Source organism: Ambystoma mexicanum, chromosome 1p (genome assembly GCF_040938575.1).
Source record: "Ambystoma mexicanum isolate Mex_15411 chromosome 1p, UKY_AmexF1_1, whole genome shotgun sequence".
NCBI lineage: Eukaryota > Metazoa > Chordata > Amphibia > Caudata > Ambystomatidae > Ambystoma > Ambystoma mexicanum.
In genome coordinates this window covers 1,222,140,802-1,222,153,879 of record NC_090921.1, presented here as the reverse complement: position 1 = coordinate 1,222,153,879, position 13,078 = coordinate 1,222,140,802, and the positions used below count along the sequence as shown (strand labels likewise).

Sequence of the window (13,078 nt, the reverse complement as noted above, 5' to 3'; positions counted from 1 at the left end):
CTGAAGAGGGGACTCCAAGAATGGATTGCAGAAGTTTACCTTAATATTTGTCAACCCACCTCATCATTTGCTCGGGTAATACGGCTAGGCCATACACGATCCACAGTAAAATGCTAGAGTGATATACTGACACTAGCCCCTCAATATTACAGACATCTCTCCTAAGAATAAAGCGTTTAAGTACAAACTATGTCATCAATATTTGAGCCTGTACAAAATCGCTCTAAGATCTCTGCGTTGGTATATTACAAATCGGGGCCCCCTGATAGACATAGTCATCAGCAATCTCAAGAGGGGATCCATTTAGGAACCAGTTGGATGGCTTCCCTCTTGATTTCTGTGCAAACATCATCATTTTAGTTTTTGATCTATTCATTCTGAGAAAGTTAGCGTCTGAATAAACCGCTGCATGCCTATCAGGGTTCTATCCAACAATATTGTATCATCCGCATACCCTATCCAGGGTACCACAATTGTGTCAATGTGAGGGTGAAAATTGTGGGCAAATTCGATGGCTCAGCCCATGTCAGAGACATACAAATTATATAGTAAAGGGGCTAAAGCACACCCTTTCAGTACTGATGAACTGAAAAACGCAGAGCCCCAAAAGATCAAATGGGATCAGGAAGATGTTACCACACTTTAAAGCAAACCCTTTGTCAGAGTCCCATCCTGAAAGTAGCTGATGTCTGCAAATAATGTATTCTCGCACTGACGCTTCCTTAATGAGTTAAGGGGCAGTGGTATCACAAAATCATGACTGCTTAGAGCATTCAATTTTGTATATCAGCCGCAAGCTCTTCCCTAGGGAAAACAATCATTCCGTCATCAAGCTGGAGGCATTAGCTATCAAGTGGGCAAAATTCCATCTGAAGTAATATTTGCTACGCCGTAGGTTCAGATTGATTGGAGACCATTCCCTGTTAGTCTCGAAAGGTCAGCAGAAGGAATCCAACCCAAGGGTCATGCAGTATTTCCTGGGCTTACAACTTTATTATTTCACGGTGGAACACGGAAAGGTCGAGATCAAGGCAATGTCGACTTCCTCTCCTGTTTTCCATGTGAAAATCCTAGGTCCATCTCGCATAGGGGAAGAGTATGTGAGGAACCTGAGGGCATCCTCTCATATACTCCCCTTGTATCTTCCTCTGAGGTGGCCAGGGAAAGGCCATTCATTGCTTTTGTATTCTGACCATGGGGGTGGATGTGCGAGGGAGGATCACCTGAGTGGAGGGACCTTGGGAGTGGGGGGAGAATGTCTGCAGGTGAGACATGGTACCCCCATTTTACCTACAAGAATGAAACCTCCCCTCACCCTTCCTTCCGAGGTTTTTGTCAGTCCCTATATCTTCCACACACACACACTATAACCATAAAGTGTATCCCTTTAAGACTGGGACGAGGAAGAGGCGACTAGGAGTAATGCACACTTCTAATCAGTTTCACCACTGTGGTACTGAGATGAGGAAGATGCCCATCAAGGATCAGGCATGTACATATAAGTGGTGCACTGAGGGTCAGGCAAACTACTCACACCTGCAACCTATTGGGAGGCTACAGGTGATTAAAAGCAGGCCCAAGCTGCAGAGTAGGGGGAACCTGTCTGGATAGAAAGTGGCAGACGTGGGGCGAGGAGCAGGCTGGAGCAGGACCAGCAGAGAGGGTTCTGTGCGTTCCCCAAGAAGGAGAGAGGTGCCGCAACGCGAGCAGGCAGCAAAATGACCAAAACCTCAGCAATTGCCTGTGTTACATATTCTCAGCGGGAGCTGGGCAACAGAGAGAACTCCTGACTGCCACAGGGTGATGCCTGGAAGTTTTCCCAAAGCGAGCACTTCTTGCTGTAACTCCTGATGCCTATGCAGGAGTAGAGAGCAAAATGGAGAACAGCACAAGGATGCCCAACAAAGCAGAGCAACCCCAGTGAGTGTGCAAACGGGAATACTGGTACTCGGGTGATGTGGGGCGAATATAAGCCATTTAATGTTTGTGAGAAAGCAAAATGCTCATAATAAGGGGGTTTGGAAACCAAAAGAAGGAATAATGAATCATGGAAAAGGTGCCAAGTATTGGGGAAAATGCACAGAACTAAAGAGAAGATATGGAAATCATGTGAAATTGTAGCCCAAGTGGAAAACGAATAATGTGCTATTTTGAAAGGAGCGAAATTCGCTAAAAGCATTGAGAAACAAAGTGAAGGCTACCATGAATTTTTATTAACTGAATGAAAAGCAATTGTAAAAAGAAAAGTTGTTGAATCCGGAGGGGCAAGGTGAATGCATGTTGTGGCAAAGCCCAAAGACTGCCAATATACAAACAGTGATTAAGTCCCAAAGTTGCCAGAGAGAGAGCACAACAGATGTTACATGCTAACATTGGTGCTAGGTAGAAAACCAGTGTTAATCAAGAACTAAGAGCATCACAAAGTGTCAAGGGTTATTGGTTGCGTACCCTGTAATGGGTGGACTGTGTGGTCCGACAGCTGCACCTAGACAGAGAAACCTAACTTGAGGATGAGCCAAGAAAAGCTCAAAGACAAAGGCTGTGTGATACAAGTGCTGAAGTTTTTGGTTGATGCAAGTCAAAAGGCGTGCAACATAACAGGTGTATTTGTAAAGTGCACATTCACCCCCGAAGGCGCATCTTGGCGCTAATAACCAATGTTTATTGTTTCCCAACTTAATGGTACTCATTTTATCAACCTCAGAAGGATGAAGGCTGAGTGGACCTGCTGGGATTTGAACCTGTGACCATGAGGTCAAACACAGGCCCCATAATGGATGCATTAGTCCACTGAGCCACAGACCCGACTAAAGTGCAAAGTACAAAGTGAAGCTGACAATATTGATGAAAAACAAGAGACTTGAATAGTGTGGAATTGCGTTGAACTTGGGGAAGGAAATGCTGAGATCTCCTGGAGACTGTGTTGAACTTGGGGAAGGGAACCCTGAGATTTCCTGGAATTGTGTTGCATTTGGGGAAGGAACCCTAAGTCTGTTTTCTTTGTGGAACTATTTGAACTTTGGCAAGGGGAAACTGAACTAAGACCAAAGACCGAGCTGGAAGAAGCTCAGACCTTTATTTTGACTACTGTTTCTTTTGGTGCTGACATCCCTACACATTGTATGTCTTTAGTTGTGAGGGCAAGTATTGGTTTTGGACACATACAGAGTTTTAAGTTGAACTCACTGACACAGACTATCCTTAGTTTCTTTAGGTAGGGAAATTCAACCATAGGGCAAGTTAGGCCTTATTCCATCCTGACATATAAAATAAAGTCCTTTTTAACAGAAAGTGACTCTGTTGTTTGTGTTATGCTTCATGATGCCTTCACAGATCTAAGACATTGATCTGCTTGGAATCACTTTTGATAGTGAACTTGATGTTGGAGCTCCTCTTATTTACCCATTGGTGGAATTCCAAAAGACATTGATGTGTACCTTGCCATATGAGGATAAAGTAATCTATGTAACACTTCCAAATGATTACATTGGTGTAAAAGGTATTATCTGAACTGAATGCAAATTGATCTTCAAACCTAGCCATAAAGAAGACAGCCAGACTGGGTGAAAATGCCACTCCCATGGCAGGGCCACAGGTCTGTAGGAAGAATTGGTCATTAAATAGAAAGGTCTATTGTTATGAAATCTATGATGAAATCTGTGAGTACCCTGTCTTGAATTTGGTGCTGGGTAAGGTGATCTCGCATACATTCTATGACCTCCTGCTGAGGGATACATGTGTACAAAGATGTAATGTCCATTGTGACAAACAGGTCAGTTTGAGGATCAAATGCATTACCCTCTAAGATCTCAATGGCAGACATTGTGCCCTTAAGAAATGAGGCAGTGAGTTGGCTAAGAGGTTTAAGAAAACAATCACTAAATTTGCAAATGGGTTCCAGAATGGAACCATAACCTGCTACAATTGGTCTACCCAGAGGTTTTTGTTGATTTTGATGCATTTTAGGAATGGCACAGAATGCTAGAATGTGCTTCTGTGAATTGTGCAAATACTCAAACTCATGTTTAGAAATCCATTACCTCTGGTAGCCATATAGAGTGGTCTTTGAGATTATTTGTTTTATCTCCTGTGTGGGATCTGTTCTCAGTTAAATGTAGTTAGTATCATCAACACAATCTAATAACATCTATTTATACTTGCTGGTGTTAAATAATTTAATTCCTCTGCCTTTGCATGCTGGCTTGAATATAAGATGAGGGTTAGAGCTGGAGTCTTCAGTGCTGATATTACACTATTGGTAAGGTTATGTCTGATTCCCTTGCTTTTGGCCAGAAGAGCTTTAAGATCTCTGAGAATACACTTCTCATCAGACATCCTTAGGAGTTTGATTTTCACAGCGAGTGAAAGTGGACATTGGACGTAAGCCTGTGTCTTCTTGTTCACTTAGTACTTCGTGATCTAGGAAATATGTTTTCACACTAATAGCACTAAAATTGTCTTAATTCCATTTTTATCTGGAATCAATTTGTTGGATTTTAGGGGACAAAAGACTGTCCCTTGCAGTGTACTGAATATTCGTCTTCTGAAAGTTCAGTGCCAATTAAATAAAAATGGGCAATGCTAGTGTAGGATTTACCTTCTGAATGGTCTTCTCATCTAGCGACATTGCCTAAAAGTTATAAAGGTGCGGATGGTATCGATCCCAGAATCTGTCTTTGGGATCCCCTTGCCTTAAAAAAGGAGGGTGTGCACCTCGGCTGTATGTAAATGCTACTCACTACAATCAAAGAGTTCTTCTATAGGTGAATCTAAACTTTAGGTGTCAGAAAACGTAACCCAACAACAGTGAATTTTGTGTCTATTTTATGGTAAATGTCCCCTTTCCCAATTATGAATTTCCAGATAGTTATCTGCCAGGTATGGAAAGATAATCTCGGTCTTGAATTCCCTAATGTCCTTTTCTAGTTTCCTGCTTTATTTCTTCAGTGTAGATATTTTAAACAGATCTAGTTGTTGATTTATTTCCCTCATCATTTCTCTCACTTTGGAAATGGCCATATTATTGAACCCGTAGGCCTTTTAAGCCAGGTAGCGCTATATCAGATGAATGGGGATGTGTCATGAGGAGAAACAGATGGACAGTTTGGTCACGCTGGAAACACTCATTTAATAACCATGGTGCTTAAGTGCACCGTTCTAGTTGTTACGCAAGCCATCCTTCATAACTAGAGTAGCCACGCCCCCTCATCGCGTTGCAACTGTTTCTGTTCCTCGCTCCGCTGCTAGCACTGGTATCGGCTCTCCTTGGCTCTGGCTGACTTCCGCATCCGTATCCGTTGCTATTCTACTCCCTTACTGTGCTTCATGCTTTCTAATTACTGTGTCTTCAGCTTCCTCTCTACTTCATCGTTCCTCGCCTTCCTTTCTTCTGTTTCCGGGTCCTTTTCGGTCTCTCTCGTTTTCTTGTTTTTCCTATTGCTATCAGCATCCCTTTGCCGTTAGCTTCCTGTCGGCTTCCTTGCTACACCGTTTAAGGTGTTCCTTTTTGGGTATATTGCGGGCTGTATAAACCCGTCACAGAGTATAGCTTCAACCTTGGGGCTTATTTCATATCCTTCACAGCTCGGTGAGTACTCTTTGCCTTACAGGTTTTCATTCCTGGGGTATTTGAACTTACACTAGTGGGCTGGGTTTCCTTATTTTTCTTTTCTTTTCTCCTTTCCTGTTCTGCTTTCCTTTTATCCTTGATTTTCCTTTCCTCTGTGCCATCGGTTATTTTCTTTTCCACGGTTTTGGAAACAACAGCCTTTTATGCGCACCACAACCTCCTGATGAATTTACCTGCCTGCTCCCAACCACCATTGGAAGATTCTCAGAATATTCCTGTTACACTCCATTGTTCTGCGCCTTACCCTCATTGGAATGCTCCAACTGCTACAAAAAGAAACACACAGACACATCTTGAAGTCGGCTGTACTTCCAACTACAACAGGTTTTATTTTTATGCAACTGGCTTTTTCCCCTCGTGGGCTGGGCAGGGAGATTTCCATTTTGGCTACTGTCTGTTTTCCAGCATGACCACTGTGGCGAGCTACCGTAACAGACCCTACCTCGTCTCCAAAAAAGAAACTTTGAACAAGACTGCAAAGGCTGCCTAAATCCGATTCCTCATTCTGTGATTCTGACGACAAAGCTCAGGTGAGCCCAACCGTTGACAGGGTGCAGAGTTTACTCTTACACCAATCATAAGACTGACTCAAGAATTTGCCAAATCTTTAGCTGTTTTATTAACAATTATCTAAAACAGGGATCACAACGGACAGCAACGGACATTCGCGCAAGTCTCTCAACGATTTACATGAAAAAACACAGTTATATGGTAAATTCTTGACATCGTTGACGTCATACTATGTGGCATGATAGGAAAACCTAAGTTGGATTGTGGTTGGTCTACGGGGAACATCTAGGATTGTGATTGGATCTCTAAGGTCAGGTGGACAGTTATGCCCACCCCTAGTGCAAGTAATCTAGCTGTCATAAAATACATAATGTTTCATTGGCTTTCAAACTATAGGGTTCTTTTATACATGGATTGGTTGGCACACATATACCCTTCTGGAATATTCCACTCGCTAGCAGCACGCAAGCTGGCACCCCAGGTGCTTATGGGTTGGACTTGACCATGTCTCCCCACCGATTTAGCCCATCATCACTCCTGCTGTCTGCCATTCGAATTGTCTTTGAACTCGGCATTGCAAAGTATCACTGCACCTGAGAATAGAAGGGAGTGCGAGCATGGTCTTATCTTCAGTCTCGATGAAGCTTGCCCAAAGTAAATTCTCAACTAGACCGTGTGACAGGAGACTGTGTTTGAGCTCTTTCCTTCACATTTAACACTATTAAACAAATAAAACCTGGCATTCCCAGTGTTTTTCCATTACACCTCAACAGGAGCTCACATTGCATTTCATGTTCATTGTGTCTTCTCAAATAGATAACCAGTTTCTTGGCTGCCCCAACTCTTGACACTGGGCCAGACAACCTTTCTCGAGTCTTCCTTCATCATCAGCTGTTTTCTTCTTCTATGCCACACTTTCAGCCCTTCTGTTCATGGCGTCATATTTTGCTAAAACACAATGTGGAACATCCAGATTCTATACAAATATATATATATATATATATATATATATTGGCAGCACCGCTTGTAGTCTATTCACTACGTATAGCTAGCCTTCATGATTACTTAGTCTACTGGCGTTTCAGCATCTGTACAGATATAAAGCGATTTCATATTTTCTTCAGTGCTCTTCACACGTCCAAACTTCATGCCCACATTAGATGTTACTTAATTATTTACTTTGTTATCAGATTCCATAAGGTTTATGTATTCCCTTCCTTGACATCTCTTCTTGGTGTGTCACCTCTGCTTCATGTGACGTCACCAGTCCCTTGCCTTCACCGCTTCACACTTCTTCAGGAACCTCCTTTAAGATACTGTAATTTCTCCGCTGGTACATCATATAGGGCTTTCTCAATGGATACCTTGTTTCGAGAATTCTTCGTGGGATAGGTACCATTATTGGCGCCGTGCATGTTGCAATTTCTGGCTTCAAACAAATAGGCAAAATAGAGGCAGGACTTCCGATAGAGGCATTTGGCTCCTCCTCTACATTATCACAGAATTTGTGCTATTCCAGGTCAAGTTCCTTTAATTTTTGTATTAGTCTGCTGAGCCACTGTGACGGTGAGAACCATCAAAACCCAGCTATTTTATGTGGCAATGTGGCTAAAGCTTGTCTTATATTCACTGTCATCAAGGAAAAGAACTGGTTCCTTTCTGATGACAAGTCCATTCAGTATATTACTAGCTTTTAAATATTCACGTAGAAAATGCCTGTGAAGTTCAGTGCAAAAGCACCTTTTCTTAAGTTTAAGTTATTCCTTACTAGATGTAAGGGAGGGAATGAACTGGTTGTTACTGGTAGGGTTGAATTGGGGAGGGGCCATTGATGATTTCTGTAATCTGCTCCTGAGAATAACATAAAGTGTCATTATCAGCCATGGTCGCTGAAAAGAAAATGAAACATAATCAATTTTGAATGGTATATCTGTAGGAACCAAATGGAAAAACCAAGTGTGTCGAAAGTGTTAGCCTCAAAACTATCTCCTACTCTGATGATATTATTCTGCCATCCATCATTAAACAATAGATGTGACCAGCGCTCAATGCACTCCTAGTCATCATTAATGTCTCCCTCACAGAAGGGTGTTTCCTGGACACCCTCCTCCTGACTGGTTTCATTTGTCCTCTTTTGAAAAAAATGATGCTGGACCCAGACAATCTGACCAACTACTGGCCCATTACGAACCTCCAGTTTATTGGCAAAATCCTGGATAAAGTTGTCGCTATACAACTACTCACCAGAATCAAACAACTACACCTCCTAAATGACTATTAGTCAGTGTTCTGCCCCAAGTGTAATATTGAGACATCCACCATCCAGGTGATGGAGGATGCCCTTCAAATCATTGTTAGAGGTGACTCATGGCTCCTCGTCCTCCTTGATCTCTCGGGTGCATTCAACACTGTCAACCACAACATCTTGTTCTCCCTCCTCACTGACAGGGTGGGATTCTCTGCCACTCCCCTGAATTGGTTCGCCTTCTGCCTCTCAGCAGGCACCAGGACCTCCAGATGAAAATGTTGTGCTCTACCTGATGCCGACTGTCCTGCGGAGTCACCCAAGGTTCCATCATCTCACTGATCCTTTCTAATCTTTTCTTGGATTCTCTGGGCATACTACTCAAAGATCCCGATATATTCATTTCCCAATATATGGCCAAAACTCAGTTGTACATGAGGATATCTGCCATCTACACAATTACCTCCCCATCATCCAATCCTGGATGTTGACTGCCTACCTTAAACTTAAACTCTCCAGGACCGAATTTGTTCTCATCAGTCCTGTCCGACAATGGCTCAATATTATGCACTTAGAAGCATATGATCTGCAACTCACAGATTCTGCAAAATCCTTAGGCTTCACCATTGACAGAATCCTGTCCTTCTAGAAACACACACTCAAGAAAGCACAAATCGCCACCCTTGGCAAAATCAAACTGTTCCTCGCACAGCAGAACATATGGACTGTAGTGCAGTCCTAGGTGGTCTTGCACATTGATGTGAGAAAGGCCCTTCTGTTGGGACTCTCAGCCACTCAGTTTGCACCCCTAAAATAAGTTGACCAAGCTGCAGCATATTTAATTATCACAGGGGTGTTTGGAAATTTGACCGAATCACCCCTGTTCTATATGTACTTCATTGGCTTCCTCTCCCGCTCAGGACACTCTTCAAGACTGCATGTATCATCTCCAAATCAGTCATGAGTAGCACACCAGTTTACCTGGCAGCTAAGCTCCACATTCATTTGGCACATGCTCAATGCATAGAAAATTGATCAACAAGCTCAAAATACTGCAGTTCCACAAAGAGACAAAAAATCCTTCTCTGGTTATGCACCCATCCTCTGGAGCTTGATCCCAGTATCGGATCAGAATGCCCCCACAATTTTCCAATTTCACAAATGTCTCAAAACATGTCTTTTTCAACAACACCTGTCTAAGGACTAATCATAAAGGAAGCACAGACTGTCACACAAACCACAACTCACAGTACGGAGCAACACTTAAAAGACTGCAGCCAAAACACTGTGTACCCACACTCAGTACAGTGCGCCAATGCTTTCGAGCTGGGGCCATGCTTTAACCTATAAAACTGATAAATTATATAAAAAAAGGGTCATTATGGAAGGTAAAGTGCTTATACTGGCTGATTCTGCCAGGCAATGAGAACTCAACATTGGCACCCTCGGGTAACAGCTGGAATTCTAAGATACACACTCGTGGAAAAAATGGGCCATGTGTTGTCAGTCACCTCTTCTTTTCTATAAACATCTAAAAGCAAGATGGCTGCCATGGTAATGGTACTGGGGCTTTCTTTCTCTTTCATGGTGGTTTAACGGAACAGAGTGACGTGAACCCTGGGAGTATAAACTGCAGGGGGTACGTGCAGCATCATTGGGGGGGAAGGCATGTGAACTTTTGTTTACATTTTATGATGGTATTTAATGTTGGAGAGCGGGGAGTAGGAGTAAGGCAGTGAGCTGAACCGAGGGTGCGAACAGGTAACATTTCGCTTGGAATGCATGCTTAAACCAGCCAGTAAAACATGCAATATATACGCAATCTGATTGGTTGCTCGAATCCACTTGGGTAGTCATATATTTTAGCACTCTCTCTTAGGCTTCCCTTTAAAAGATATTGTCCCTGCTCTATAGATCAAGAAATGAGGCACTGCTTCTGGAGACAGCTGCTCTGGTATGCATTTTTAGGAAATTATACATTTTAGGCATACAATGTGTTATTTGTGTTGAAGATACATATTTTGTCTTCCTCCAGGGGCCTGCAGATTGTTCTAGGAGACCATGACCTCAAGATGTATGAAGAGACCGAGCAGTACACATATGCTGAGCAGATGTGCCCACACCCTGCCTTTAATTCGGTTTCCTATGATAATGACATCATGCTGGTAAAACTTGCCACACCTGCTGTCATTAATGCAAATGTGCAGACAATTCCACTGGCTACCAGTTGCCCACCAGTGGGAAGTAATTGCCTTGTGTCAGGATGGGGGAGTCTTACCAGCCCTGCAGGTAAGAAACATGATTGGTGGAAACATGCAATAACAATCATATGCCCCATTTGATGTTGCCTCTCTTTCGATCTATATCTCTTTCTCTCTGTGATATATTTACCAATGGTGACTTTGATGGCACTTCCAGTGGCGTAACGTAAAATGTGGGGGCCCCCCTGCGACACCTCCCGATGGCCCCCACTCACAAATTAGACCACGCCTACCACCATATGCCCCACCCATAGGTGCCGAGTACATGGGGGTAAAGGGTGTGGGTGACCCGTTCTCCTTGCCATGTTCGTCTAAATCCCTGGTTGTGGCAGGGTTTCTTTCTCCTCTCCTGAGGGGTTCAGGCTTGGTCACGTGTTAGCATGTGTCTTGCGAAATTAGCAAGTGCTGCTTGGAAAGGTGCCTCATTAATGGACAACCTTTGCAGGTGTCAGAGGGGATCAGATAGCAGAATACTGCAGAGAACTCAGCAGGTTAGGTGACCTTTGTCGAGATATATGTTTAGACCTTCCTGTAAATCATTTGGCTCTTTTCTATTCGTGCTGCAAAATGTGCTGAAAAATGTGTTGTTTCAACATGGGGATGGGTACATCTCCCCTGCGTCACTTAGTGTGGAAATCTCTACCTCCATAGCAAAAATCAAAAGCTGCCACACATTAATAGATACGCAGTAAGTGAACATATCTTAAAGTGAAATATACACATTTAGTTCAGTTTATCTTTCCCTTTAGAAGAAAGAACACAAGCAAGACACATGAGCATTTGCCTTTAAAAAAAAAAAGTAATGAACTCTGGAAAAATAACCTGAGAGGAGAATTTCCAATAACTATGCTGGCAAAGTATAAAAGGTGCCCACCTTTTAAATCCAACAATGTATAACGAAATATTCCTAGGAAAACAAAATCCAAACAGGAGACATGTGCTTTGATGACACTTTTATGTGGTCTTTTGGGTAAGCGTCTGCACTGGAAACATGGCAACCTGGGGTGAAATTGTAGGCACCAAATTATTGAGTGAGCAAACTTTTTTTTTTACATGTATCCTCCACGTGTGCCCTGAAAATCAGCTCAGGGCCAGAACCAGAGAAAATAACTCCTCCAGTCTTCAGGTTTGCAACCTCTCTTGCAACATCCTGGCCATATATTCATGACTCACTGGCCCTCTCATCCTTACTCTCCTCACCCCCACGTTTGGCTTTCAAGAACACTCTGCTTTATAAAGCTAACCTGCATCATGTTTCAGGCTTTCATTTTTCTATTACATACAATACTGTTAAGATGAATTTCTAAACTCTGACCTGGTGGGCAGAAGTTAAGAAGGCCATCCTAGTTTAGTGCAACAGGGGAACCTTCTGGATGAAGCAGACCAATCTACAGTAGCTTGGCAGGCGGTCAAGACTAAGAGCCTCATCACGAGTCTGGTGGTAACCCTTAAATGTGGCGGTAGCACTATTACCGCTGCATTCAAGGGTCCGCCAGATCATGGGCCTGGTGAATTTGCCCCCAGCTCTGAGCCACCGCGATTTTGCTGATTTGTGGCGTTATTACAGCTGGTGCTAATAGCGCGAAAATTCCCCATTGGGCCCAATGGGAATGGGAAATTTGCAAATGGGCCCAATGGGGAATAGTGACTTACCGTTCCACCAAACCCGTGATCCGGCGCTAATAGCGCCGGGGTGTTTGGCTGTAGGGCTAATAGCCCCAGCGGGTATACCGCCAGGGTTAGCGCCCAACTCATGAGGAGGCCCTAAGTTTTATTTATTTATTTATTTATTTTAATATTTATATTGCGCCGGTAGCTCGCGAGCCTCGGGTCGCCGAAACAAGAACACGAAAAGACAGAACAAACAGGTAGTGGGACGGATAGGACGGGACGAACACAAGAAATTACTCTAACATGGGAGTTTGAAGGGTGGCAGATTATTTGAATATGTGGGTTTTTACCATTTTGCGAAAGCGAGTGTAGTTGGGTTCCATTCTTAGGTGGTCTGGGAGGTTGTTCCAGAGACTGGCAGCTAGGGTCGGAAAGGCTCTGCCTAGGCTGCTTTTAAGTTTGTGTGGGGCTATGGCAATTTTGCCGAGTTGCGACAATCTCAGTGTTCTATTTGGGACGTAAGGTTTGATCCTCACTTTTAGATACGTTGGTGCCTTTCCGTGAATGCATCTATGCACAATGGTTAAGGTCTTAAAGTGCACCCTATCTTCAATTTTCAACCAGTGAAGCTCCCTTCTGGAGTTGCTGATATGCTCTGTTCTGGATTTGTGCTTGATAATTCTTACAGTGTTGTTCTGTACAACTTGGTAGCTTTGTAGGCACTGCTTGGAAGCACCCAGGACTAAGGCGTTGCCATAGTCGAGGAGCAACAGGATGGTGGCTCTTGCTATGGTCGTGCAGTTGTCCTCTGATATAAATGGT

The 13,078-nt window shown here is 43.3% G+C and overlaps 1 protein-coding gene across 1 annotated transcript in view; it reads left to right on the top strand.

Annotated features, from left to right (window-relative positions):
- LOC138537220 (trypsin-like) overlaps window positions 1-13,078 on the top strand; it is a 154,501-nt gene that overhangs the window by 55,395 nt on the left and 86,028 nt on the right. The window contains exon 5 of the mRNA XM_069641441.1: window positions 10,420-10,673. Coding sequence (XP_069497542.1) covers window positions 10,420-10,673 — 254 coding nt within the window. The remainder of the gene's footprint in view (window positions 1-10,419; window positions 10,674-13,078) is intronic.